At 40.8% G+C, this 27,373-nt stretch overlaps 1 protein-coding gene across 12 annotated transcripts in view; it reads left to right on the top strand.

Annotated features, from left to right (window-relative positions):
• The first annotated feature begins 376 nt into the window (after positions 1-376).
• elna (elastin a) overlaps positions 377-27,373 on the top strand; it is a 39,454-nt gene continuing 12,457 nt past the window's right edge. For 6 of the 12 annotated variants that reach the window (XM_051397791.1, XM_051397801.1, XM_051397800.1 and 3 more), the window contains exons 1-5: positions 378-689; positions 11,727-11,795; positions 12,552-12,599; positions 13,586-13,681; positions 13,911-13,937. In XM_051397791.1, coding sequence (XP_051253751.1) covers positions 614-689; positions 11,727-11,795; positions 12,552-12,599; positions 13,586-13,681; positions 13,911-13,937 — 316 coding nt within the window. In that variant the 5' untranslated portion in view covers positions 378-613. Of the gene's footprint in view, positions 690-11,726; positions 11,796-12,551; positions 12,600-13,585; positions 13,682-13,910; positions 13,938-27,373 lie in introns of all 12 variants that reach the window. The other 6 variants (XM_051397799.1, XM_051397797.1, XM_051397794.1 and 3 more) reach the window with 2 other exon arrangements.

Here is a 27,373-nt window from a genome sequence, read left to right as displayed (position 1 = left end):
TATATCGTGGGCACATGCTGATAGTTGCAGTGTTCTTATCTCTCTTGCCTTTATAGTTTCTGGCTCTCCTGCTAAGAAGAAACAGCAAAAAAATTACTGCTAGTGCTGAAAACCGAATTTAGGAAATTAGTGCCACAGAGAGCAAGTATTTATCTTGTGTATGTAGTGTGCTCGTCCTCGGTCTCTCTCTTGACTCTTATAGATAAGTACGCTCTCTCAGTATCCATGCAAATGCTTGGCAGACAGTTCAATTCCTTCTGGATGGGGGGCGGGGGGGTTGTCTCTCTCTGTCTCTCCCCCCTCTGTCTCTCTCTCTCCCCCTCTGTGTGTGTATGTCTCTTTCCCTCTCTCTCTCTTTCCTCGCTGGCAGCAGCGTCTGTGCTGTTGGCAGGAGTGACCAGAATAAAAACAGCAACACCAGACATAGAGGAGGAAAAAAGCAAAGTGATCCATTGAACAAGAGTCTTTGCCCTCTCTTAATTACATCGAGTCTCATATCTTTTCCCCTTTTTCACATTTTTCCCCCAGTCTTTAAGACTTTGGGCTTGTGGTAATTAGGTAGAAGAGAACAAAACCAGCTGATCGGGAGAAGGGTGGTGCATTTTGGAGCGAGATGGCTAACAGAAACATTCTGTTGCTCTTCTGTGGACTCTTCCTCTTAGCACTGATTCAGCCCTCTCTTCAAGGAGGTAAGTGTGTGCTACAGGTGAGCTTAACCAAGATCTTTGCTGCATCAACCACAGACTTCAAACAGGTGCATTTTTTAGACCTTAAACTGAACATCTAGTTATTAAAACTATCATATTATATTATATATAATATATGAACCATGTATTATCTACCTGTTGCAGTGTAGCTTAGAGTAGATTTATATGCAAGTGAGTGCTAACTTTGATTGTTTCTTCTGATGTTAATCCCAGACAGTTAAGAAAGTTCTGCAATTGCATTGCTGTGTTTTTGTGGTTAGGTGACTTAAATAGATTAATAATATAAAGCCCCCCATTCCACAGTCATGAATATTAAAGATTGTCTAGTGTTGCAACACTTACTGAATCCCTGAATAGTGGTGTTTCATCACACTGCTGTTAAAGAAAACACTATAATAAATAGAAAAGTTGTTTTGCAACATATTTAGATACAAGTTAGAGGTGAAGTTCAGCACTGTCCAGAGCATAACTTGATATTTTTGTGCATCATAACTTTATAATAATACTGCTTTGTCATATCATTTGTGTGTGTGTGTGTGTGTGTGTGTGTGTGTGTGTGTGTGTGTGTGTGTGTGTGTGTGTGTGTGTGTGTGTGTGTGTGTTTGTGTTTGTGTGAAATCTACATTTAAGTTCTAAACTAAGCAACCATCCATTAGTGTGGTCCTCTATATTAGGAATGTATTTGTAATGTATTTCAGACAGAAATCCTGCACACGCATCTATGCATACATAGTTTATGTTTACATGGCTGCAGACCCTATCCTGTAACATGTCAGGAAGAGAAGGTTCCAGCTGGTCCCCCTTTCCACTTAACAAAACCACATAGTTTAAATTCACCCCCGATGAACTCCCCGTTGGACAGTCAGTCTACACACAAGTGTCACCTTTACAGCTTTGACCGAGCCTTCTCTTGGAGAAGACTGTTCTGCCCAGCTAGATGAAGCAGCAACATGCATGATATGAGGGATTAGCCTCAAGTGCAGTTTAAGAGAGAGAAGTTGTGAGCATGCCTTCCACTCTCATTCAACCTTTCAGTTAGCTTTTTCTCCCCTTTCTGCATTGCTTTGATTTGGATCTTGGTCTGTGTTTTGGCTGAGATTCTCTGAGTTATTCAGCCTCCAACTGGAAAACATGTTTAGCATCTGGGGGTGGGTATGCTGGAGTCAAGTCATATTTTTTTGTTGTATTTATTTGCTTAAAAGTCCCAGTTGTTTATGATCCTTATCTCCCAGTGTCCCTTCAGATGCATTTTGTCTAGATTTTTAAACTCCTAAAAGAAATATTTTGTCCATATAAAGTCTCATTTGTCCTAGCTGTTGTGTTTGTCTCTTCTAATTCGATCATGTTGACGAAGACGACCAAGTAGATCGTATCATCAAAAGATTTATTTGCCCTTCTTCTCTCTGTTTTAAAGCACATTCGTCCTTTCTTTCTTTGCGCCAGCCACATTTCACATTGAGATTTTGAGGTGCATTCAGGCAAAATATATAGCAGGTAAAATAGCCAACACATATCAATGTTGGCTTAGCAGCATAACTTTGATCTCAAGTTTTGAAAGTATCTATATTAAACTTTTCTGCGGCGCTCAAACTAGTTCCATCTGTGTCTGTGCACTTGGAAAAACACACTCAGCATGATCCAAGCGTCAATTATCTGTGAGTAACATGAACCTCATTAACACCCAATCCACTCATATAATGCCTCTGCACAGAAAACACATCTTACGCTTGCGAAATTCACCCCTTGAATTGTGATGGAGTGCAAGGCCTGCCTGAATATTTTCCATCGACAAGTGTAAATGAGTTACGGTCCTGGAGGAAACATCTGGGAAGGAGTTTGTTAATAAATATGCCCCCTGTCATGTTACCCTATGACCTTGTGCAGGTAGCGTGGTATGTTTGTTGGTTCTCCCTCGTGCAATGGAAGAGGCAGACTTATTTCATATTCTACAAACAAACAACATCTGTCACATGGATACAGGGAGTTGGATGTTATTCTTATCCAAATAAATTTGCTTTGACGCAGCTTGGGCTCAGTGACCTTATTTCATTGCTACATTTGATAAGTGAATCAAACGCAGGCCTAGGTGGTTGATTAAATTATCTCACTACATTCCTCAATTTAGAAATGTGAGTGGACATCTCATGAGGTGCAAATGACACCAAATGACGCTTTTTATTGGAAATACCGAGTCTATCAGTTCCCCCCTTGTATGTCTGTTTCTTAGCTTGACATATGTTGTATTTCACTGGTCGACCTTTGCCAAAGTGATTAATTTGGCTTTTTGACGGACACAATTAATAGCACAATTCTGACGAGCAGAGTCCAGAGGAAGACGAAGAGGGAAAAACAGCTGCTCTGTTCTTTCACAGTCTCCAAAGAACTGAAGAGGTCGTGTGGTGTTTTTTTAGTACTGCTGGAAGCCAGTTTGCCTGATTTGGCATTGCCCAGATTCAGCCCTGAGACTTCAGAGGAATTTAATACATTAATCAGTGACACCCGCCTGGCTGTAGGTGAAGTTAAACAAAATAAATGCGGAGTGGATGGCATGCCACTAAGTGATGAATTGTAGCACTATCCCAGCATTGCTGGTAGATACCCAAACTGATTGTCTTGATTCCCCCAAGCAAGTGGTGCTTCAGGCTTTATTGGTAGCGTGTGTTATGGACACCTCTCTGGCTCTAATCCCCCTTCTGGCAAGGTCGAGTGCCAACCACAGCATAAGGTATTAATGTGACACATGGGCATCCCAGTGCGCAACAACTTCACTTCACACTGCAATCAAAGAAATAGACCATTCAAAGTCCCTTCTGAGTACGATACAGAGGTTTTTCTTCAGTGAGGTTTTAGTTCAATTTCTTCATCTTCTTTAATGCTGGAGCCACAAAGAAATTTTAATTTGTTGATGTTGAGTGGTTTGGTGTAATTTACAGTGAGGTGATCTCATTCAGTACTCATTTGGAAAGGGGCCTTTTGGTTACAAGCACTGACTGACCCGGGTTTGCTGTTGTGAAAGAACCTCCGTGCGTTCACGTTAAGGGCCGATTAGACAGAGATGCAGATCGCTGCAGGCACGGCTTCTTCAAAAATGCCTTGGCAAAGTGCGCCGGGCAAAACAGTTGATGCACCTGTGGAGCAGGGCTGTGTGCACAACATCAAATGATGATTAATGGAAAATAATGGATTCAAGCAGTCGTTGAGCTCTTGCAGTTTTTCTCTCTCAAAGACAAGTAACCTACATGAAATCACTAGACATGAGATATGAATTCCCCGCCTTTCCCTGTCACATCTACCCGCATCAAAACAGGAAAGATGAGGTAAAAAGCCAGTCTCTCGTTTAATTTAATTGGCTGTCTGGGCCAAGTGTGACGCTGACGACTTGCTGCACTAGAGAAAACAATGCTGGCGACATATTTGTAGCTATGCATCTCAGTGTTGCCTGCGTACTCTGGCACAGGCTATGAAAGTGTTACGAAATTGGACAGTTCCATCCATTGTTTCTGTTTTACACCAAAGCATGTTGCCTGGAAAGTCACTCTCTCCATTAAAGCTCCTTGCCAGAAGCAATTAGATTTTGGCACAGGTTTTCCTATCACCATTTTTACTGTAACTACTGTTGAGAGGGTTGTAGGGATCAGACCAGAGGTTTGGGATGGATGGTTTTAATACACATAATTCAAAAGGACTGCGCTGCAAATGTCTAGGGTACACTTCCTTAACACTATACGCATCATTTTTTAGTAACAGTAGTCTTACCTTTGTAAACCTGATGGATTGTTTAATGTCATCAAATTCCTTCCTCGCTTATTTGTGATCCAGCATGTTCATGACTCAGAGGCCTTTACGTACGTATATACAGCATGTGCACAGTTACTCTGAGGATCTTCACATACCAGTTAATAATTTGTTCGGCTCTTGCTCTTACTCTCTTTGGTTGTGGATAAATGTCAGTCCTAGCATCTCCCAGAGAGATGTTTGGTCTGCAATCAACCGTTGCCAAGTCTTTAACAAAGAAGCACATTAACTCAGATGATTCATTCCAGCCACTCTGCAAGCAGCCCTCACCAGACTGTGAGTTGCTGGGAGCGGTCTCACTGGGCCAGCAATCTGAAATGGCTCCTGTCAGGAATGTTTTCATCTTGACCCACCACTGCCTACTGATGTCCAAGCTCTTCTAGGTTTACAAACAACATGACAGCATTAGCACAACATTAGTATAAAAAATGTTGTTTTAATAAAAATCCATAACTGATGATAAACTGATGAGAAAGGATGGTAATAAAATTGAAAATGAAATTCTGCTTAAACACATTACGTCAATATAATCAAAATCCTCTGGGATGAAAACATTGTACGCTGTGTTGTATTAGTTTCAGTGCACTTTGTTGGAGAGAGCGGGCGTAAACGTGGCACCTTTAGGCCTTTGGCATCAATAAGTTGGTCTAAACACAAAGCGCATTTCTGTCTTGTTGGGTTTGAGCATAACACAACTACTGGAGAATAGGTCCAGTTCCTACTTACACTAAATAAAATGTCTGCACAGTGGACTGATCGTAAAGATTTTGTTCTCTTTCACATAATTTATAGATTTTATACTCTCCTCATTCAGCTTTGTAAACTGCTTTTGTCGTTGGAAATGTCAATATCACGTTCATAAAGCTGGCTGATGATTCAGTCGTGTTCTTTCTTACAATTCAGAGGCTGAGTTACAATATTTCAGGGAGTTAATTTAAAAACATAATTTTTATTGTTTTGTTTTTTTGTGTTGCATTGGTTAATTCTATATATAATGTTGAAGGAAAAATTACCTTTTATTTGGTCTGACATTTGATAGATGTTTTATATAATTGCATGCAATACATTGTGTGAATGTAGCCTCTTTATGGTCCTTTTGACATTTCTACTGTATGATACAACCACATAAATTATTTTCTGGAATGGAGTCGTTCTTTGAACTGTTTGTTCCAGTAGCCCTTTGTGATTTCACATAGCCGATGGTCATCTTCAACCATGGCTCATTTGTTCAGCTTTGAAATACTTTTTACAGGAGAGTCTACAGCAGTCATAAACTCTTTTTTTTTTATTATTTCAAAGGCACGTCTTTCCTAATCCTTTAATGATTTTCAGTCAACTTCTAAGAGACCAAAAAGTGAACAATTGAACGATGACGAGATTAGAATCGAGTCTTAGTGGTTTAAATATTTGCATTAGTAGGGTTTTTTTTTTTTTTTTTTTTTTTTTTTACCGATGCATGCTTTACTTCAGAGAAGTGTCACTGAGACAAGGCTGGGAAAGTGCAGAAGAAGGTGGAGTGCAAGAATAATATGTATTTAAATTTTTACTTTCTTTGATGCTCCTCACACTTTCCTCCTCCGCCCTCGAACATGCTGTGGAAAATAGACAGTGCAAGGGGTGACTGATAGTAGGCCAGCTGTCACATGTCTGATAACGGGAGATGTGAGGGTGCCAGGAACCACATTGTTTGCTTCACTGCACTGTTGCTCTGGGTTGCAGTATGAGAGCTTTCCATAAAGAGAGAACCAAACCTCTTCTTCTGGGACTGTGGTTTTGGATACATCTGAATATAGCAAACACTTGTTAGTTTGCCAACATTTTTTATTTTATTTTATCGAAAGTGATGGAAATAGTGGTGCAGAATGGTGTAAACATCAGGTGGCTGAAGTGGTGTAAAGACATTTTTTAAACAAAGACTGTGCAGCACTGTGATCATTATTGATAATGATCTTTTTTAAAAGGATGAGGAAAGCTGTTATTAACTTTTGTGAGGTTGCATGTGCGAGTGTTGTGTATGTACACACCTACAGTAAGTACCATGCTAATTATTTTCTAGCCATTTAATTAGTTAGTAAAAGGCCAATTATTAAACAACCGCAGCGCAGGGTCGTGGAAATGTCACATTACTCACCAGCTTGTTGTAAATGAGGTAAAACTAAACTCTTTCAAGTCACAAAGAGCAATTGTCATTAACATGGGAGGTACTACGGAAAAACCCGTCATTGGCTTTGGTTTTATTCAATAACAAAACAAGTTCTGACTTACAATTTCCTAACTTCTCTTCTATTCGGTCATTATTTGTGAGCTCAATAACCCTTATCCCCCATAAAGTTAAGTGTTTTAAGCCAGTATAAATTTTCCACATAGAGTGCAATTTGTAGATAAATTTATGAATCATTGATTTTTTTTTTTCTCCAGGCTGTTTCACCAGCTTTGATGCTCAGCCAAAATATCACATAAATTATCTTGCCAGCTAAACAGTTGATAAACATGTCACTTCCTACTTTCCAGGCAGACACTCAAAACATGACATGATGCAAAAGTAAACATACAAGGCGCTGGATACATTTCCACCTGCTAGCTTGTGTCTAGTGTGTGTCTAGTGGACGACGTCATTTTATCAAAATTCAAAACAAGGGAATCTGAGACTCGCATACACAGATGTTGTGTATGAAAATGATATTTATCTAAGCCTTGCAGCTTTTCACACATTGTACAATTTGTGCTGAATATAGATTTGAATCCTCTAGAAACTAAATTCTGATTATGAAATCTCTCAGCTGCCTTGTTAGATTTTGGAATTGATGTGAAAAGTGTCTTAAGGAAAACTCACACTAAAACACTTCTGTGTGGTTAAAAGAACAAATTCAAGACATACATGCTTGGAATTTCAGGACTTGTGTTGTTTGGTGGAGTATCTCTCTTATCTTACCATTACCTCTAAAAGTCTGTGTTCAATCACACTGCCTCTAAAAGGTGGGCCAAGGATGGGGGCCATAATGGACAGCAGCTCATGTGAGGTGGTGAATTATCACATCCTCGTCCCTGCAGTAGTTACTCCTACCGGTTGGTTTGTTTGAAGCAGAACAGAAAAAATTAATGATTTAAAAATGTTCACTAGCCTGTGGTAACCCATGTTTATCCCACATGGTAAGAGACAGATATCACACTTGGGACTGAGGGTCGCCCAAATTGCACATGATAATGCGTTTGAGTTGCCAGAAAGGGAGACAAATTCCAGCCCATCAGAAGCCCATGTGAGACACATATGGGCATTATGATTCATATAATAGTTCCAACACTTCTAGATACACACTGTGTTAGACTTAAAAACATTGCAGGAATTGTCAGTATCTCACTCCCGGACCATGTACCTTAAATATCTTTAGACATATTTCCCTCTATTTCCTTATTTGGTGGTGACTGGCTCCATTTGTAGCTTACCGACACCCTGTCAGCTGAGTCTTGCAGTTGGACCACATTCAGGTCAACTCATTAAGTGGAGTGATGATAAATGAAAATCACTGTCGGGATGTGATTGCATGTACATAATCACCCTCTAAATGCACTCTGGGCTCAAACAGTAGAAAATTCCTGTTCTGTTCACAGCCGTCATTGTATTTGCTGAACCCTGTCACAGGCAGTAATATATTGATGCCTCTCTGTCTTTTCTTTTTCACATTGTCAATCATAAGAAGTTGTGAAACTCTCTCACATTGCTCGTTATGTTAGAGTGGAATGATCTGCCTCAAGTCGAATGATATATTTTTAAGTAACGGCTTCTAACATGTAATTTACAAGGTTTGTTCACATAAAACTTTATTTTACATTCTTACCTTCTTATCTTTTAATAGAATAGCCATTGTTTCTGCAAGATCAGATCACTAATAAAGGTCACACCATGGTAATACATTTATAAATCTTCTTTCCCAGGGTTTTTTTTACTCACCGACATTAATCATATCACAAACACTCTGACTGGAGTCAACTGTGAAATAAATTCTCCCTCGTCTAATCCCTTGTGCTCTACCAGTCAATCTTGTCCTTCACACACATTCCAGCACATTCCCATGACCTGGCTAAGTTCACAAGGAAAGTAAACGTATGATGATGATGACGATAATTAGGAAAATCATGAAGAAATCTTCAAATTTATTGAGGTGGTTTAGGTCATTTGGCAGAGGTCAGTGTGTGCCATATTTGGATTCATGGTCCCAGTGAACCTGATGCACTCTGTAAAAGTGGTACAGTAGCAATGATGGGATTCTGAGCAAAAGGAAAACTGATGCAGACACACACTCCCACTTGCGCCGCTTGCAGTGCCGAGACAGGAAATCCTCCTTTTGATTGTGAAATGAAGTAGCAGAATTGAGAACAATCACTCCACTCCGCCGTGTGGTGCCTGCACCTGAGTTCTCTGCCATGGAGCCCGTTGCATGGGCAAACTGACAGAGGCATACATAAACACATTACTTGTGTAGTCTTAGCCGTTTGATTATTAAAGGCAGAACCCTGGACGTTATTATTTATTCCTCATTTTTAATTGAGCCTACAGGATTTCGAGTTCTCTTCAGTCAGTCCTCAGTATTACGAGGCCAAACCTCAAGAAACCCGATGCCATCGTCCAGCTCCCAGATCTTCCCAGTCAAGATGAGTTAAAGGCAACCTTCCTCTTATCTGTCCAGATGTTCATTCATAGTCTTTTTTCTTTTGTAAAAGCTACAGCTGCCACCATATCTGTTCCCCTTTACACTGCCTCTGAAAAAAACGAATTATGACAAATTGACCTACATTGTACATTACCATACTCTGTAAACCCCTGTAGGCATGCTGCTTTCTGCATGAAAAAGTATTTTTTCTTCTCTTAAACAAAAACAGACAAATGTTTTTACCCCTTTCTAATCGGGCTTGTGCAGTTTGAAGAAGCTACGTACATATAACAGCGTTGTTCTCTGACCTCTTAACATTAATAACTCATTTAGCATTTAGATTCTGCAGTGTAGACAACACTCTTTAGCTAATTTTCTTTACAAGCCAGTCGGTCCACACTTAATTTGATCTCAATATCCTGTTGGAGTGGAACTGTTCGTAAAATTCACAGTTTCGTTCTAACAAAATTCTGGCTAATGACATAAGGGACACTTGACACACTTCATTATAAAATATTAGATAAAAGAAAATGTTTTTCTAATTATTACAAATAAAAAAATGCTGCTCTGTCTGATCTTCATGTAAAAATGTTTGGCTGTGACTGAGGAGGTAGAGCTGATCTGCACTAATCCAGAAGGTTGGTGGTACAATCCCCGGCTCCTCCTGCTGCATATCAAAGTGTTCTTGAGCAAAATACTGATCCCCAAATTACTTCCAATGCTGTGCATCAGTGTGTGAATGTGAATGAATGAGCCTTTATGTATGTATGCTTGTATGTCCATTTACCACATTTATCTATCATATCTTCCACGACTGCATAAGGTTGCCTATCGTTCGATGTAAGATCCGCCACTGCTTTAGTTATGGTTTGTGCCCCGTCTGAATCTGCATGGAGAGGCTAAATGCTGTGGGAAGAAGGAGTTGTTCTTTCCAACCAGACACTCCTCCTTTCGCTTTCAACAGACACCCGGGTGGGGGGGGAGGGTTATGTCGATGCAAATGTTTCATAAAAGTATTACCGCTAACATAAGCCACACGTGTTGCACAGTGCTTGCACACAGTAGCCAGTTTATCCACCACTTTTTTTCCATCACTGTCATAGGTAACATTAAATCCGTGACGCTCCAATTCAGCAGACTGAAACGAAGCTGGCGGATCCTCTAACTGTAGGCTACTCCGTCTTGTCCACTTGCCATTTCCAAAACTAACAGCTGCAGACTTCCTCCATGCCAACTGAGACGTTTCACTGACTGATTGGCACAAGGACTTTGTTCCCCCAATAACTTTATTTGAAGTTTTTGCCTTTTTGACCTTATAGCCTATTTCAAATGAACCGAACATTACATACAAGCCCCGACCCGTGAAAAGCGAACCAAACGGTTCAGATTTTTTTAATGTGAACCGTTCCATTACTAGTATCCTGGGGGGGAGGGGGGGGTTTGCACTTCACTGGTTTCCTCCATTGACTGGCGATGACTGCTCATTTTATTAACCTCAGCAGTACAATAGACAGAATACTGATGTTATTGTGGCACAAACCCATTAAATATGTCACAGCTTGTTAGTGAAGAGATCAAAGCCTCTCCAGTGCAATGGAGCAATGTGCAGGCATACTTAATAAACTGCACAGATATTTACTTTTTGGCAATTTTCAGTGGAATTTGTCATGAATTTCCATTCAGCTAGATCGGACAGTAATACCTTGTAATGTTCTTCCCCTAATGGCCGCACTCAGTGGACAGAACTCAAAGCCTAGTGTTCACACAGTATTCGCTAATAAACACATGAACGCCTTTGACATGTGGTTTAAATTAATTGGCCTCCCAACACATGTAAGAACCATTAAACATAATCATTGTGGTCCTGCAACCCCATTCTCTCCATTGCGTTGTATTTTTTAGTGATATAAACCAGGTTTTCCCCTCAAAAAATATAAGTTTGTAATTTTGGCCTTAGCTCACCGGTCCCATTGGATTTAGCTGTTAGTCGTCCCAGAAAAACTGCAGGATTTTTTCATCCTCCCATTCTTGTATTTCTGTTCCTTGCACACATGAGGCCACCATGTCTGGGATCCAGAACGACCATCTCAGGAGTTACTCTGGGTTGCAGCCAGAAATCAGACGAGAAATGAGGCTAGGGGATGCAGGTGGGGGTTTGGGGGGGTGTCCGCAGTGCTGTAGTCTCTTTCTGAAAGAAGGGTCTCCAACTGCAATACCTCATCAGAGTGAAAACAATTGGAATTTTCTCCTAATCAAGCCTATAAAGTTTTTCTTTCTGTTGCTTTTACTCTGGCTCTGGCTGGAGCTGCTGTGTTCATTTCATGCGCCCCATCACTGCTATGAACTGGGGCAGATGTGTATGCAGAGGACAGATTTCAGTTTTGCTGTCTGGGTCACACATGATGGAAGTATTTGAAAATGTTTGTCTGATAAATGGGGTCATTGTTTAGAAATGCTGTTACAAGCATTGGAATAAAAAAAAAACATAAAAAAACTGTTTGGCCACACTTTTCAGCGGTGTCCCACGAGTTGGTGATAAACAGTGACCGTTCGGTTTCTCTGTTGTGTGTTCCAGGTGTGTATGTACCAGCTGGTGCTGGGATTGGACCAGGAGGCACTGGACCAGGAACTGGATTCTTTCCAGGTAACAGAGCCTCCAATGACTGTCCGGACAGTTTAAACAAAACATTTCCAGTAAACAGCCACAACAAACAAAGTCTGTTTGTCTTTAGCAGATGTATAACAGTTAAATTATACTACTGTAGACCAGAGCTTTTGCGAAAAAGACTAAAAATATCAGAATGTAAACTAAAATTAAAGATACTTAAAACTCTAATTTAGTTTTGCCATCGAATATATACAATAGCTCATTCACAGTTGATGTTTATTCAGTGCTTCAAAGTGTTCTTTGTCTTTCCTTCAAGCAAAAATGTATCACATTTATCCTGTTCAGTTTTATTATTATAGTGCCAAATGATTACAGTTATCTCAGGACACTTTTTATATAGAACAGGTCTAGATTGTACTCTTTTACTCTTTTCCTCTTTATAATATTATTTAGAGAGACCCAAAAATTCATGTATCTCAGTTTGATTTATTCTGCACTCTCCCTGTCTACATTATATTTTCTAAACAACCACCAACAAATAAGAATTATTAAGTAAACAAGCACAAATGCAAATATATGTATAAATGCATACATATTACATAATGTAGGTATGTAATGTATTCTCTGTCTGCGTGTATAAAATGACACAAGATGCCAGTGAAGAGAGAAAGTAAAACGAAAGTCAACTGGTGTAAAAATGATGAATCGTTGGGCCAAAAAACTGTCCATTCATACATCACTACATATAGGAACACTATAACTCAATACTCTGTATGACTGTTGTTTTATAAGGGTCTGCTGGAGGAGTCCCTGCGGGCTATAAACCAGCTAAAGCTGCAGGTGAGTAGGAGAGACATTAGATTTATGATTTTTCCACATATATAAAATCAGTTTTTAAATTGCATCTGGTTTATCATAAATTGTTGCATGCACTACTGTTTGTTTCTATGTAGTATATTGTATTATATTGTAAAATAAATCTGAAACTACCTGCAGAGGTTCACATGTGAAAGGTTTGCTTTAACTAAATTAAAACTTTACAATATAGAAATCCTACTGTCATGAAAGCAGTGTTGCTTTCTCAGGGTCCTGATTGTCTTGTCCAAATGGCCATTGCCTCATAAATGCACAGCCACAGATATTCTATCTGGGGTTTGTCATTTCACACATAGCAGATACACTTAGCTCTGCATACACAGTCCACTTTAGCAGCAGTCCACCAACCGTAGGAAGTGTCCTGGCATGGCTTCAGCTCCCATTTGCTGAACAAGTTTGACCCTGTGCACCTTTTTTAGCTAAGCATTAAAGCCAAGAACTGATGTGATAAGACATTTAAAATTGTGATATTCTGATACTGTGAGTTGAAAGTTGATAGTTGGATGTTTGTACTTTGTATCTGGGTGCTGCCCAACCTTTATGTTGACAAAACCAAGAAGAAACAGATTGCTGTTGTAAAGACAAATTCCCTGTTGACAGTTTGGTCAGATCTGGGGGAAACACATGGTGAGACTTCCTTGTCACACCACCACAATCTAAGAATAATTAAATCCTAGGGATATTACTGTGGCAGTAAACAATGTGCTCTGGGGTTAACCACTACTGTTAAGCCAGTTTATTGGAAGACATTATGAGGTTTGAGGTTTGGAAATATGAACCCTGTTTTCTCTCATACGAGCTCAGTGGTCAATAAGAATGGCAATTGTGGTCTTAACAATGGCAACCCTAAATAATTATCATTATGACATAAACATAGTTAGCAGATGATAATGATAAATGTGACAGTATGACAGCAGTGTTCACAATCATATCTGTGTCTGTTTGAACAGTCGGAGGTTATGGAGGTGGAGGGCGTGGTGTAGGCCCGGGCGGTTCGGTACCAGCAGGTGTTGGGCATGGTGGCTTGGGCACTGGAGGACTCGGAGGTATGAAGAATAAACAACATTGCAGACACTTTTTTTGTATTATTCAGTCATTTTTCATAAATTGAAAATATTTCTCTTGAATAGATCAAACATGTAATTGTAGCTGTCTGTACGTGAACAGGTCTTTTGAATTGACATTGAATTGTATCCTGACTTTATGAAATCATATCAAGACAAAATTTAAATGGTTGCACAGTAAATTATTATTGAAAATGTTTTCACCCAACAGGACAAGGTGGCAAGGCCCCTAAACCAGGTAAGTTGCAGGTTTTATATTGTATTTACATATGTTAAAATAGTATGTATAATTCATCCAAATTTTCTTCTGAAAATGTTTTACAGTTTCAACTATATTTAAGATGTAGTCACAATCCTGTGTTCTGTCTCAGTAATCAGCTGTAAAGCAGAAATGTGATAGAGGCAAACAGATTTTGTTTATATACACCAGGGAAAGTTCCTCTGCATTACATATACTGTTAAAGTGCCTTGAAAGGAAGGAAATATAATGTACTGTTATGGTTTGGATAAAGCAGCTAAATGTATAAACCGCATTATGTTCACACACCAGTAGACTAGGGAGACCTGCAGAGACGCAGGGCAATGGCTAAAGAGAAACAGTCTTTTGATTGGTTGTCACCAAGTTTTTCTTATCATCCCTGTGTTTTCGTCGGGGTTGGTTTACACTGGCTTGGCAGCTGACTGGTCCCACCCAGTACAGAGAGATTCCACCACTCCTACACCTCTGCTGTATTAGGGAGTGATGATTGGCAGAGTGCAAACGGCCATCAACGCCTGCCAAACAATGGTGCCAGAGCACTGATTAATGTTATTATAATGGTAGACCCTTACAATATCTGGAAACCTCCGTGTTGAAATTTACCACGGCCGTTCTCTCCGATACAGTACAGTAAATATTTTCCTTTGCTGTATTACAGGTTGTGCTGCATTGGTACTTCAGCAATGTTTAGCCATCGTTTAGTTTCTGTAAGCATTGCTGATACAATCTCAGCCTACCTCTATGTGTTTAGAAAGATAAGGAACCAAGCAATCGTCTTATAGCCCTGATAACACATGGAGCAGGTTACAGAGGAGTCCCTCCGGACTGCCACAACCCCGCCCTCGGACAAGAGTTGCGCGAGAGCCATATTGTGAAAATGACCTAATATCAAGTATTTGGTGGAAGTTGATTTTGGCTTGGATCAGCAGAGCCTTACTTGGGAACTATGGCTCTGGCTTTCATATGCATGAGTTCTTCCTCTCTCTCATCAGGAGTACATTGCAGAAATTACATTAGTGAGAAAACGGAAGGCAAACAATGTTAAACGCAGCTCCTTTTGTTTTTGAAATTAGAGCAATTTGGGCCAGGGTGCTCTGCTGTATGGAAAAAAAGAAAATCTCAACACAGAGGGAGAATAGCTAGGGGTCAGCTAAGGTTTTACAAATCTTTGAAATGAAAGGAGAGACTTAAATTCACTAAGGGGCTGTAATATGTTCCGCTTCATGGTTGTAATTGTGTTCAGTAATCTCTGAATGTTTCCATCGGCGGTGACTTTTGATATTATTGGTTTCCATTCCATCAGACGAATATTGCCTGAAACTATCCAGATTTGGACATGACAACTTTCTACATACCTTACAAATATGAAGTTTCCATTACTATACAAATGTACATCTTAAGTTCACCAGCAGGTAAGCCTCTCACAAAGCCAGGTCGAGTGCATCTGCATCAGTTAGTCATTGTTTGGCTCGTGCCACAGAAAACATGCCAGAAGAAATTATAAAACCTTTTTTTTCAACCCTTTAATATATAAAGCAGGGTTCTGTTACTAAAGAGACACAAATGCAAACAACAATAAACTACTCTTAGATGCAGACTCAGTCACATACACATATCAAGAAAGCTGCCATTCATGCTTATGTGGAAGCCGAGCAGTGACATTGAATTCCACAGATGCGCACCTTGCCTGGCCAGTAATGGAGAACAGCAGCTGGCTATGTGAGTAGCGTGACTGCAGTGAATTGCAGCGTAGCTCATGCAAGACCTTGTAAATGTTACACTAATTGTGAAGCCTGTCAGCATCCAGCTTTGACAATACACCGAAAGCTGGAAAGAGGAACTTTCTCTTTATGAACAGCTGTTGGACACCGTCTCCTTTCCTGTGTTCCCTCAAGCAAAGGTGGATTCAATCCTCACGGTGTGATTGCCAAAACTTGGCTTTCGTAGGCTAGCCTCTTGTCACTTTCAGGCAGTGTGAAGGCAGTTAACGAGAAACATAGAGGTTACTGTTTTCACTGTTAGTTTTATTGTAGCATTACAATAGTCTGTTTTAGGTTGAGAAAGGATGTGCCTGGGTGGGATATCTACAGTGTGTGTCCATGCTTAGCTCATCAGTCGACTCTCCAACAATGAAGATGAAAGAAAGAAAGACAACATGCTGGCTGTCCCACCTTTCTCTCATTGTCTGAAAAATGACAATAATATGTCACACAACACCGCATCAACCTTAGAGCAAGGAACATTTGTATGAGGGGTAATTCATTTAGCATTTCTCTGCCTAGATTATGAATATCATATAGTAGAAATACTATAGTCACTATTGTGTTTCTAATAGATGACCATCCCTATTATAGATGAGAATGACCAGCAGTTCAGCTCTTTATTAGTGTTGAGGCACGGACACTGTTGGGGAGGTGTGTGTGAAAGAAAATAGCAATGACTAAAGGAAAGAATTAGAAGGCTGGCTGGCAGTGAGTCTTTTGGGGCTTCCCCCAATTTGGCATCAGCAGCTAAAACATCTCAAGCAGAGGCCCCAAGAGCGGCCAGACATTTTTGTACTGGTTTGTTGTTTGTGATTAGTCCAGAAAGAAGTAGTTGTCAGCCAAAGACATATAGGCAAATGGGTGCAGGCTTTCAGCCCATCCAATAGTAGCTCAACAGCTCCGCCCACTACCTGCTAGGGACTTGAGAACCGGTTCCAAACTATCCGATCTATCAGAATCGTATTTCACAGAGCTTATCAATTCCTATTGTCAATGTCAGCATGTTTTTTTTAGATGTTTTTCTCTCACTGCAAAACAAACACGTCAAACTAATTTAATTTGCAACAAGGAGGAGCCATGGCGGAGAGGAACAAATGCCCAAACTGTGGCCTCATTTCATGAAGAGTATTACTTTAACCCTACTCTTTTTCTATATGGTGGTCAGACTCAGAAATAATAAAACAGTTGCGTTGGGGGCGCCCTGGTAGCTCAGCTGGTAGTGTCAAGTATCATGTATCAAGGCTGAGTCCTTGCTGCAACGGCCATGGGTTTGGGTCCGACCTGTGGCCTTTTGCTGCATGTCGTCCCCTCTCTCTTCCCCCTTTTCTTGTCACTCTTCAGCTGTCCTGTCTAATAAAGGCAAAAAAACAACAACATATACGCTACCAGTCGAAAGTTTGGACACACCTTCTCATTTAATGGTTTTTCTTTATTTTCATGACTATTTACATTGTAGATTCTCACTGAAGGCATCAGAACTATGAATAAACACATATGGAATTATGTAGTAAACAAAAAAGTGTGAAATAACTCAAAACATGTTTTATATTTTAGATTCTTCAAAATAGCCACCCTTTGCTTTGATTACTGCTTTGCACACTCTTGGCATTCTCTCGATGAGCTTCATGAGGTAGTCACCTGAAATGGTTTTCCAACAGTCTTGAAGGAGTTCCCAGAGATGCTGAGCACTTGTTGGCCCTTTTGCCTTCACTCTGCGGTCCATCTCATCCCAAACCATCTCGATTGGGTTTAGGTCAGGTGACTGTGGAGGCCAGATCATCTGGCGCAGCACTCCATCACTCTCCTTCTTGGTCAAATAGCCCTTACACGGCCTGGAGGTGTGTTTGGGGTCATTGTCCTGTTGAAAAATAAATGATGGTCCAACTAAACGCAAACCGGATGGAATGGCATGATGCTGCAGGATGCTGTGGTAGCCATGCTGGTTCAGTGTGCCTTCAATTTTGAATAAATCCCAAACAGTGTCACCAGCAAAGCACCCCCACACCATCACACCTCCTCCCCCATGCTTCACGGTGGGAACCATGCATGTAGAGACCATCGGTTCGCCTTTTCTGCCTCGCACAAAGACACGGCGGGTGGAACAAAAGATCTCAAATGTGGACTCATCAGACCAAAGCACAGATTTCCACTGGTCTAATGTCCATTCCTTGTATTGCCCAAACAAATCTTTTCTGCTTGTTGCTTTTCCTTAGTAGTGTTTTTTAGCAGCTATTTGACCATAAAGGCCTGATTCGCGCAGACTCCTCTGAACAGTTGATGTAGAGATGTGTCTGCCACTAGAACTCTGTGTGGCATTAATCTGGGCTCTAGTCTGAGGTGCTGTTAACTTGCAATTTCTGAGGCTGGTGACTCGGATGAACTTATCCTCAGCAGCAGAGGTGACTCTTGGTCTTCCTTTCCTGGGGCGGTCCTCATGTGAGCAAGTTTCGTTGTAGCGCTTGATAGTTTTGCGACTGCACTTGGGGACACATTCAAAGTTTTTGCAATTTTCCGGACTGACTGACCTTCAGTTCTTAAAGTAATGATGGACTGTAGTTTCTCTTAGCTGATTCGTTCTTGCCATAATATGAATTCTAACAGTTGTCAAATAGGGCTGTCAGCTGTGTACCAACCTAACTTCTGCACAACACAACTGATAGTCCCAACCCCATTAAGAAGGCAAGAAATTCCACAAATAAACCCTGACAAGGCACACCTGTGAAGTGAAAACCATTTCAGGTGACTACATCATGAAGCTCATTGAGAGAAGGCCAAGGGTTTGCAGCGCTGTCAACAAAGCAAAGGGTGGCTACTTTGAGGAATCTATAGTTATTTCACACTTTTTTGTTTACTACATAATTCCATATGTGTTAATTCATAGTTTTAATGCCTTCAGTGAGAATCTACAATGTAAATAGTCATGAAAATAAAGAAAAACCATTAAATGAGAAGGTGTGTCCAAACTTTTGACTGGTAGTGTATATATACAGTCCACTCTCTACAGTTAGTATTAGATCGTTAAACCAAATAAACTGGTAACTGAGTGTTTATAGTCCCCACTTCTTATCTATCTTACTCTAGCTCACCTTTATTTTGGCTCTTCTCTGCCACTGAAAAAACATAACAATGTGAAGTAATAGTAATAGTGATAATAGTCCCAACAATTAGGCACAAGATAAAATCATGCTTGGAAAAACTGCAAAACATATACCAATTTAGATGATGGATGACATCGGTCAATGCAGCAACATGTCTCTGCAAGTTGTTTTGTTTTGAATGATGAAATCTGATCCTATGACTTATGTGATGACAGACCAACCTGTGGTAGAACAGAGAGTTGTAGCTTTGGTGGTTTTGAGTGTTCACAGACTGTGGCCTGCACTTGACTTGTTTTAGAAATGTTGCTGCAGTTACCAAGAACAATGTTTCGTTTTAAAGTACAAACTTTGATCATTTTGAATATTAAGTCCACCTCTTCTGCAATTTAAGATGTACGACCCACCAACACACCTGATTCTTTTGGTTTTTCAATCCCTCTGGTTCATATCAGGGTCACTGTTTGAAGAAGCACAACTTGTACTTGTCTGCTTCACAACAGGAAGAGTGAGGAAAGGGAGAGAAATGGAAAGATAGATGGATATGGGGAGGACAGAGAAGAGACAGGGTGAAGCAAGAAGAACGGAAAGGACCAATAACTCTTGTGAACATATCGTATATACTGTATATATCAAACGTGTACACCACCACTCACAAACACACACATTATATACACTTTCATTCTTGCAACACACATGCTTAGAAAGCTTGCTGGAAGAAAGGAGACTGATAGATTGAGGTGAGGATGAAAGTGTTTAGTCGAAAGAAGATGAGCTCGGAGGAGGTTTAGTCTCCTGGAGCACATATGCTTTTCATTAGTGAAGTTCATACCTGTCCTCTGAGCTGTCAGAGACTGGAAGCATCTGCATGTGAATGTGCCTGACCGTGAGTGTATGTAAATATGTTTAAGGTCTTTATATGTGTGACATTACATGTGCACAAACAGACACATAAATACTGAATATGTATCCTGACATTGATTTGGGGACGTACAGTAATTCTTCCAGCACACAGACAAACATACATAGACACCATAAATTACGTGCTGTTTATTCAGACACAAGAACTATGTGAAATATGACATTTTGATGTATTCGTAGCCACTTATCTTTCCTTCCCTTCTCCTCAGATTGTTCTATACAATACAAACTATGTTCTATCTCAGCATCGAGCTTGTAATATCTTGGAACCTGAAGTGCCTTCAGAGTAAAATCAACGCCCCCACACTCGACTCAGCCCACCCAATATACACACAGCCAACACAGCTTGTTTGTTCACATTGGAAATGCCTATTGCTTCCCAAACAATTTATCTTGGATGATGTCACCAGATGTTGTTGTTAACGTCTTCAATAATCTCACAAATTCATCTCAAGAATTAAAATGACATCGTCGTAAAGCAAGATAAGATAAGGGCTTTATTAGTTTTTATTGGTGTCTAATCAGTCACGCATTCCACACATTACAGTTTCTAACTGTGGTATTTTTCCCCAGATTGAACTGATACTGATACTCACTATGACTCAGTAACAGCTCCCCAGACTTCCACCAGCATGTTCTGTGTCATATTTGCACGGTCGTTCTCTAGTAAGCGTGTTACCACCAAGGTGATTTTTTTTCCATGGTCACCATCTTAGTTTATGAGCCATCCCTTGGCATGCTCTCACAACCTCTCCCCTTCTCCGTTTGCCAGCAGGTCTGGAGCGTGGACCACTATCCTCATCCATCTGGCAGCACGGCCTAAGTGTTGTTTATGTAGTGATGGAGAAATTCTGCGCACTCATTTCCCTGAGAGGCCATCAACGCAGATCACCAGTTGAACGACCTTGTTGCAGTCAGCGTTAGATCTGAGGGGCTGTTTTGTTGATTTGTGGCTGAGTAAGCAATGACAATGCTGTCTTCAGAGTTAGTTAAAGAGAGAGAGAAATCCATTTACAGGATATCTTTTTATGCAAGTTGATAATACGTATTCACATACAGGATGTGGTTATGTTAGAAACATGGTTTGTGTAGATTGATTGACCTTGGAGATGAAGTGTAATGCAGGTTTACAACTTGAACCAATAGTTTTAAATAGTCACTGCAGAAGGTGTCCCTCTTGTATTTATTGTTTAAGTAAATCTTGAGTTTCCAGTAATTTTTAAACTGAAATCCACTAAAATTATTTCACCTTGGATTTCTGTGTTTCCCAGTGCAGTACCAGACACTCTGCTGTCCCCAGCTGGATATATCCATTTATTCCATTCAGATAAGCAAGGGCCTATCGTGGACCTGTCATGGAACAGACGGATATTCTAGGCGGCTGCGTCTGCACTTATCTATACCCAGTGGTGCACGAAATTACTTGATGAATGTTTTTTAAATGACTTCATCTTTTACGCCTTATAGGTATCCTGATGTGCTGGCCCATGTGGCAATGCCTCTTCATACATGTAATGTATAATTTGGTAAATAGATTTTCCCCTGTCAATGACACAATTTATTTCTGTCACTTATTTTCCTTTGTAGAGCATCCCATATGTTTGTAATAGTGAAATGCTTCAGATGGCTGCACAATGATTATAGCCTTTATAATGACGGAGGAAAATGCTTTTGAGGCTGACTCAAAGAATCTAATGTGTTTCAATATGCATGGTTTTTGAGTTGAGCCAACCTGTTGAACACTAGTCTCCTTTCTCAACCCTGAGTTGTCAGAAAAGTATTCAGAGGAATGGCAGTTAGATGCATATGTGGACCATCTGGGAGAGGAAACACACTTGGCCAACTTTACATACCATGGCCACAGGCTGTGTTTGTTGACTGGTTTTCTCCCCCTATGGATAATTTGCACAATTGAACTTCTCAAGACATGGAACATAATTGCTAGAAACAAGTAGGTTTTTTTCAAAATTGGATTCTCTAAGAGCACATGTAGATAATCTGTGTACTTCTGTATGCTCTAATGCGTGCAGTGTGTTTCTGCCTTGCCTGAATGCCTGTACAGTACATACTGTCAGTGTGAGTGCCAAGCTAAAATGGGCGATGGTATGAACAGTGGGTTAGGGTTACTCTTCAGACATATTCAGGGGCTCAGTGTTGGCAGAGCAACTGACATTCCTTTAAAAGTGGATAAAAAAGTACAACAGCAGAGGCTCTTTGCTTCCCCCACAGAAACAGTGAAGAGGGAGAGCTGTTTGGTCGTCTTGAAAGCTTATAGCATAGCGTGTTCTGCTCTGTATGACCTGTAGTGTAAACAATGACATCACAAACTCAGTGGATATGCTGCAAAGCATGGTGTATAAATGAGCACAGTTTGAATTAAAGGACAGCAGTAATGGTCTTTGAAATAAGGCATGTGTCTGTGGAGGTGAAAGACTCACAAGGACTCAGGCTGGTGAGGTCAGACAGCTGCAGATGTCACTGGGAAGGCAGCCTGGTTGTGGCAGTGCATGTAATCCTCATAACGTGTAATGGTGACTTTTACAGTTACAGTTAATTTGGAGCAATTTGTAAGGATTGCTCAACGCCTCAGGGATGATGTGTGTGTTCTGATTCCCAAGTGCGTGGGTTGGTGAGACCAAAGTTGCTTCATCAGTGTAAGTGCTCACCACATAACGAAACAGAGCACATACTCTCTTTTAGTGTGATGCAAATGACCCCCATAAAAGTAAAAAAAATGACCACCCATAATAACGATGACTAACTGCACTAATGTAGAAGTTTGGAGGTCCAGTTTTATTACACTGATTTTGACCTGGACGCAGCCCCGAAAGCCAAGATGTTGGAGAATGAGGCAACCTTAGACCCTTTCCTTGTTTGTCTGTTGGAGCTCTGGCAGTTGTTCTTTGGGGTCATCTGGCAAAGAGGGAGGCTGAGGCTCCGTGACCCCTCATTGATAGTGTCGATGACTCCATGGAAAAGGAAAGCGAAAACAATAAAAGGCTTTCCGCCAAAGTCGGCTGGCTCACACCAGCCAGAGAGGGAGAGGGTTTGTGTGTAGTGGTGTGACTGTGTGAATGCTTAATTAGTCCAACATGTGACTAGTCCCGCTTCTCACAGCTCGGTGCCCGTGACTGACAGCATAGAGAACCTGGAAGTGACAAGGAGCAGGGGAGGTCACAGGAGAGGGAGGGAGAGAGGAAGCAAGGGGAGCTTCAGTGTGTCCACTTGTCTCACGCGATCTGGAATCACTACAGCACCTCGCATCATTCTGCTTTCATCCAGCTTGTCCTGCGTCACCTCATAAGAATGCAATTCGTCCACCAACTTGGAAGTGAAACTGTGATAATTTGATACTGATAAAAATCTGGTGTCATGACAATGAAGGACATAATGATGGGCTTAACTTTCAAAGTGAAAATTTATATGGGACCACAGCCGAAGAACAGAATCTGCCTGTCAATCACAGTGTAATGCTGATTCTCTGGGGACCTACAGAGAGCTTTGAAGATGGAAGTTATCATGAAGATTTTCCATCACATTACAGAAAATTGCAGCATTTGCACTGCCATAGCACGTCTCTGTGCTTCTTGCAACTTCCCTTTACTCTATGTATGTTTGTGGTTTGATGGTTTGTGATAGTTTGTACAGCAAATCCAGTGTTTAACTGAACAGTAAGACTCACAATTTATCATTCCTCTGTGACCCCCTCATGATTTTTGCACACCGACACTGGTTTCCAATTCAGACAACAGTGTTGAAGAGAAATGTGAGTCGTTTCTCAACCCTTGGCTTTTCAGTAAACAAGCATTTGCTGTTAGACCACTTGCCTGATTTAAATTTGAGCTAAAACAAAGAATACGGTGAGAAACAAGTCCCAAAATTTCCTGGACATTCCTGAGCTCCAGCTCCGAAGTCTGCTTTCTGTGCGTCTGCCGTCAGTTACAGTGGATCTTTGCCATGGAATTCTTTGCTCTCTTAAATTAAACCCTTCACCAGGCCCAGCTGGTTCACAAAGTTGAGAGAAGGGGAGAGGGGGAAGAAAACGGAGGAGAAGGAAAGAAGTGAGCAAATCCATCTTTCACTTCTCACGTTTGGCTTCCTCTGGATGCTGCTATTAACACCTCATGTCTGGTCGGCGCAACCCCTTTGACACCTTTTGGAGAGGAAAGAGCGAGAGAAAAGAGAAAGGGATGGAGAAACAGGCAGAACAAGAGTAAGAGAAAGAAAATGAGCGCTGAAGACAATGTTTTGATTAATGTCTCTTGTATTCCTCTGGTTCTGAAACAGAAGATTACCTTAGCTAACCCCAATGGAGCATGAGCAAGACATTTCAGTTTTGAGATTGAAACCAGATATTTCTGTTCACACTGGCTCATATCCATCACTTGTACTCCAGCCGAGTTTGAGAACATGACTGGTGACTGAAAGAGCTAGCCACGCTGTCTGGTCAGTTTTATTCCAGTGTCAGTCTCCAGTTTAAATAATGCACATGACATGTTACAGCAGGAGGCAATGAATGTGGCAGTCTGTCCCTCATCACATTTTCATTCCTCTGAAAACAAGTCTCCTTCTTTGTCAGCGAAGGTCTAGACTTGCATTTACTTGTGTACCCTCACTGAGATCATTTTTAAACCGGCCGCCACAAATGAATCACCACTGCTGGGTGATGCTCGGTTATTCACTGCCACACCATCCCAAATTTCACTTCGACAACCTGCTGCTGCACTTGTCACTGCACAGCTGTGAAAGCCAGTGGTCTTTTCTGAATGGAAACTGGCTAGTAAACTATGTTTCTGTTACACTTCTTTGAAAATCTAAATGGAGGAAACTATGATGCATTGCAGTCCTGCATCACTTACCTTCCAGTTTCCCTGGCCTCCAGTCCTCCCTCCTGTGTCGTATTGGGTTTCTGTCCCTTCCATCTTGTATTCAAGAGTTTTGACCTTTTGTAGGGGTTCCTTGTCCAAGGTCCTAAGGCAGTTGGGGTTTGAAGTGGTCTCTCGGGCTGTTATGCCTTGAGGGTCACCAAGAACATTGGCCACTACATTAAGTGTACAGAAATCCTTCAGCTTGTCAGCAATCAACTAAATACTGGGAGCAGCACCAAAGAAAAGCGATGATTTGATATCAGGGTCGTGGTGCAGACTTTCCATGTGTGTGGTTCATGACAACAAACAACATTGATGTAGACTTCCAATAATGTGTGAGCTAAGACAGGTCTATTTGTGTGAGCTGACGTGCTGTAATAATAGTAGTCCAACAAAAGCACGCTTGTTTGAGCTGACAAGATGTCGTAAATACGGCTAAACAGAGAGCTTTTGTACTAAATCTCTAACTTCCATCTACCCAAATATACAATCAGAGGATGGATGCGAAACCGACAAAGGTCCAGACTTTGTTAGCGTGTTCTCTCACTTTGACCCTGAAAATACACAACCTCCAGGGTAGTGTTTTTTACTCAAGGACAGTTTTATTTTCTCAGTGTCTAGTGATGTCAGAACTACATAAGATTAAGTTTCCTTTCCTTTTTTCTCTTTGTCTAAACCTTATGTCTGCCCAAGGCCCACACTCATGGTCACACACATAGACACACACACGCTCTCAGGCTGACTTCTGCATGTCTGCATCTCCTGATCTCAAATCAGAGAGTCGAGCTCTACGTGGCAGGTGCTGGTCGATTCTGAGCAGGACTGCCAGAGAGCCAGTTTAGGTCATGCACATGTGAGCACAGGTGGGCTAGATGATGTATGAATAAGCTAAAAGTCTGCGCAGGTCCTGTCTGTCTTCACTCTGTCTTCATGTTTCTTTTCCAGGGACATGCATAATCTCTCTGTTTCGCAGTCTGCCCTGTATATTTCCAACACTCGCACTGACAGACGCACTGATCTGGAGGCTAGACCAGACGGGATGATTTTAAAGGAACATTTCAAGCCAGACTTAGTCATTTGAAAGGTTTCAGGCATCCGCAGTGTTCCAAGTGTCTTCTAACCATCTTGGTTTTTTTTTTATCAGTTTTCCTGTCAATTCCTTAACATTTTTTATGGTATGTGGAGCTCGCTTATTAAAATGAGACAAATAAGACAGATTCCTTTTGTCAGCAAGAGACACTGGAAAAGGGAAAGCCCTAGATCAGCCTGATTTATATAAGAATTGATTACTGTTGTTATTACTTCAAGGTGTGTCTGGGGATGGTTGAGCAATCGAGGAGAATGGAGCTGAAAGCTTTGAAGGAGATGGATTATTGCAAGGGCGCTTAGCTTAGCGTCTGGGCTCGCATTGCATGCTCAGTCTGTTTGCCAAGCCCTTGGCAAGGCCAGTGCCCACATTTATTTTGACTAGGTCATGAAACTCCACACTTCCATCTTTATGTCTGTCTCTCCCAGCGCATTCCTGCTCCTCGTCAGTATCATTACCTGCACCCTGTAGAGTGCTCGGACTCCAAGCTCTCACCCTCCAGTCTTGTCTCTCGCTCTCTATCTCTCTCTTGCATGTTTCCCATGCTTAGCTGCTCTCACCCCAGACTTTTTGGCTTAGAAGTATTGATGAAAACAAGTTCCTTAGTGGACTAACTTGTTGGCAGCTTTCTTCTTGTTTCAAAAACAGTCATTACTCCAACATGTTTGTCTCTGATTGGGGAGCTTGTTCAGCTCACAGCTTCTTTTAATACAGCTCTGAGAACATGGAGTCTTGTATGTTAGCCCCAGAAAATAGGAATATATCACTTTGGCAGTTATCTGGAGATACTTAAGTTCAACTTAATGAATCTAGATTTGAATAATATCCTGCCTTCACTCACTTTTTCCATATCCTGTATATACAATGAAACGTATTACACTTGAATTACTTTGTAGCATGTTTTATGTTGTGGAATGTTTGACAAATCAAAGGTAAACAATGTAAGGCCGAGTTTTCATTACGTATTAACCTAGTTTTTTTATATTAATTTGAACATTTTGATATGTCACTTCTGTAGGATTAAACTAAAGCAATGCAATGCTCCTGTTAAAAGTATTCTTCGACAATAAAATAATCCCCACCACCAGTTCCTTCACTTGTAATGACACCTGTAATTATGCATGTGTTAAGATAAAATAGCATTTAGTTTAATATTCTCTAAATGCTACAGTACAGTGGGCCCCACTTTCCCATTTGCACTCCTAATGTTAAAGATCGTTCACTCTCTTTCGATCCATGAGCAGGTGGTGAGCATTTTATTCCATTTCCTTTCCTCTTTCCACACTTTTTTCCATTTCCCTATCTACTTCTCACATTTTTTGTTCTTGTCAGCAAGCAGAAACACAAGCTGGGATATGACTTAATTCATGCGTCAAATTGAAGCCAAAAAGTTTTTGCTGCTCATAGATTAGTTTGGGGCTTTTGGTCTCAGAAAGAACAGATTGCTCCCTCCAGTGTTTAGAATAGAGCATAACTAGATGGTCAACAATTTCTGATGTTTTGTCTATCATGTTTCATAGTCAGTGGGGGTCAACTTGAGCCCAAGGTGCAGTCCTTGGCTCTAGAAACATAAATGTGAGTGTTTTCAATCAAACTTAATGAAGCACACATGATATTGTGTCATATTTCACGTGCTTTAATTTTTTTTTTCGTACTTGCAGGTCCTGGAGAATGTTTTAAT

The sequence above is a fragment of the Dicentrarchus labrax genome, unplaced genomic scaffold, assembly GCF_905237075.1.
Source record: "Dicentrarchus labrax unplaced genomic scaffold, dlabrax2021, whole genome shotgun sequence".
NCBI lineage: Eukaryota > Metazoa > Chordata > Actinopteri > Moronidae > Dicentrarchus > Dicentrarchus labrax.
The sequence above is the reverse complement of the archived record's forward strand: the minus strand, read 5'-3'. Positions and strand labels throughout refer to the sequence as shown.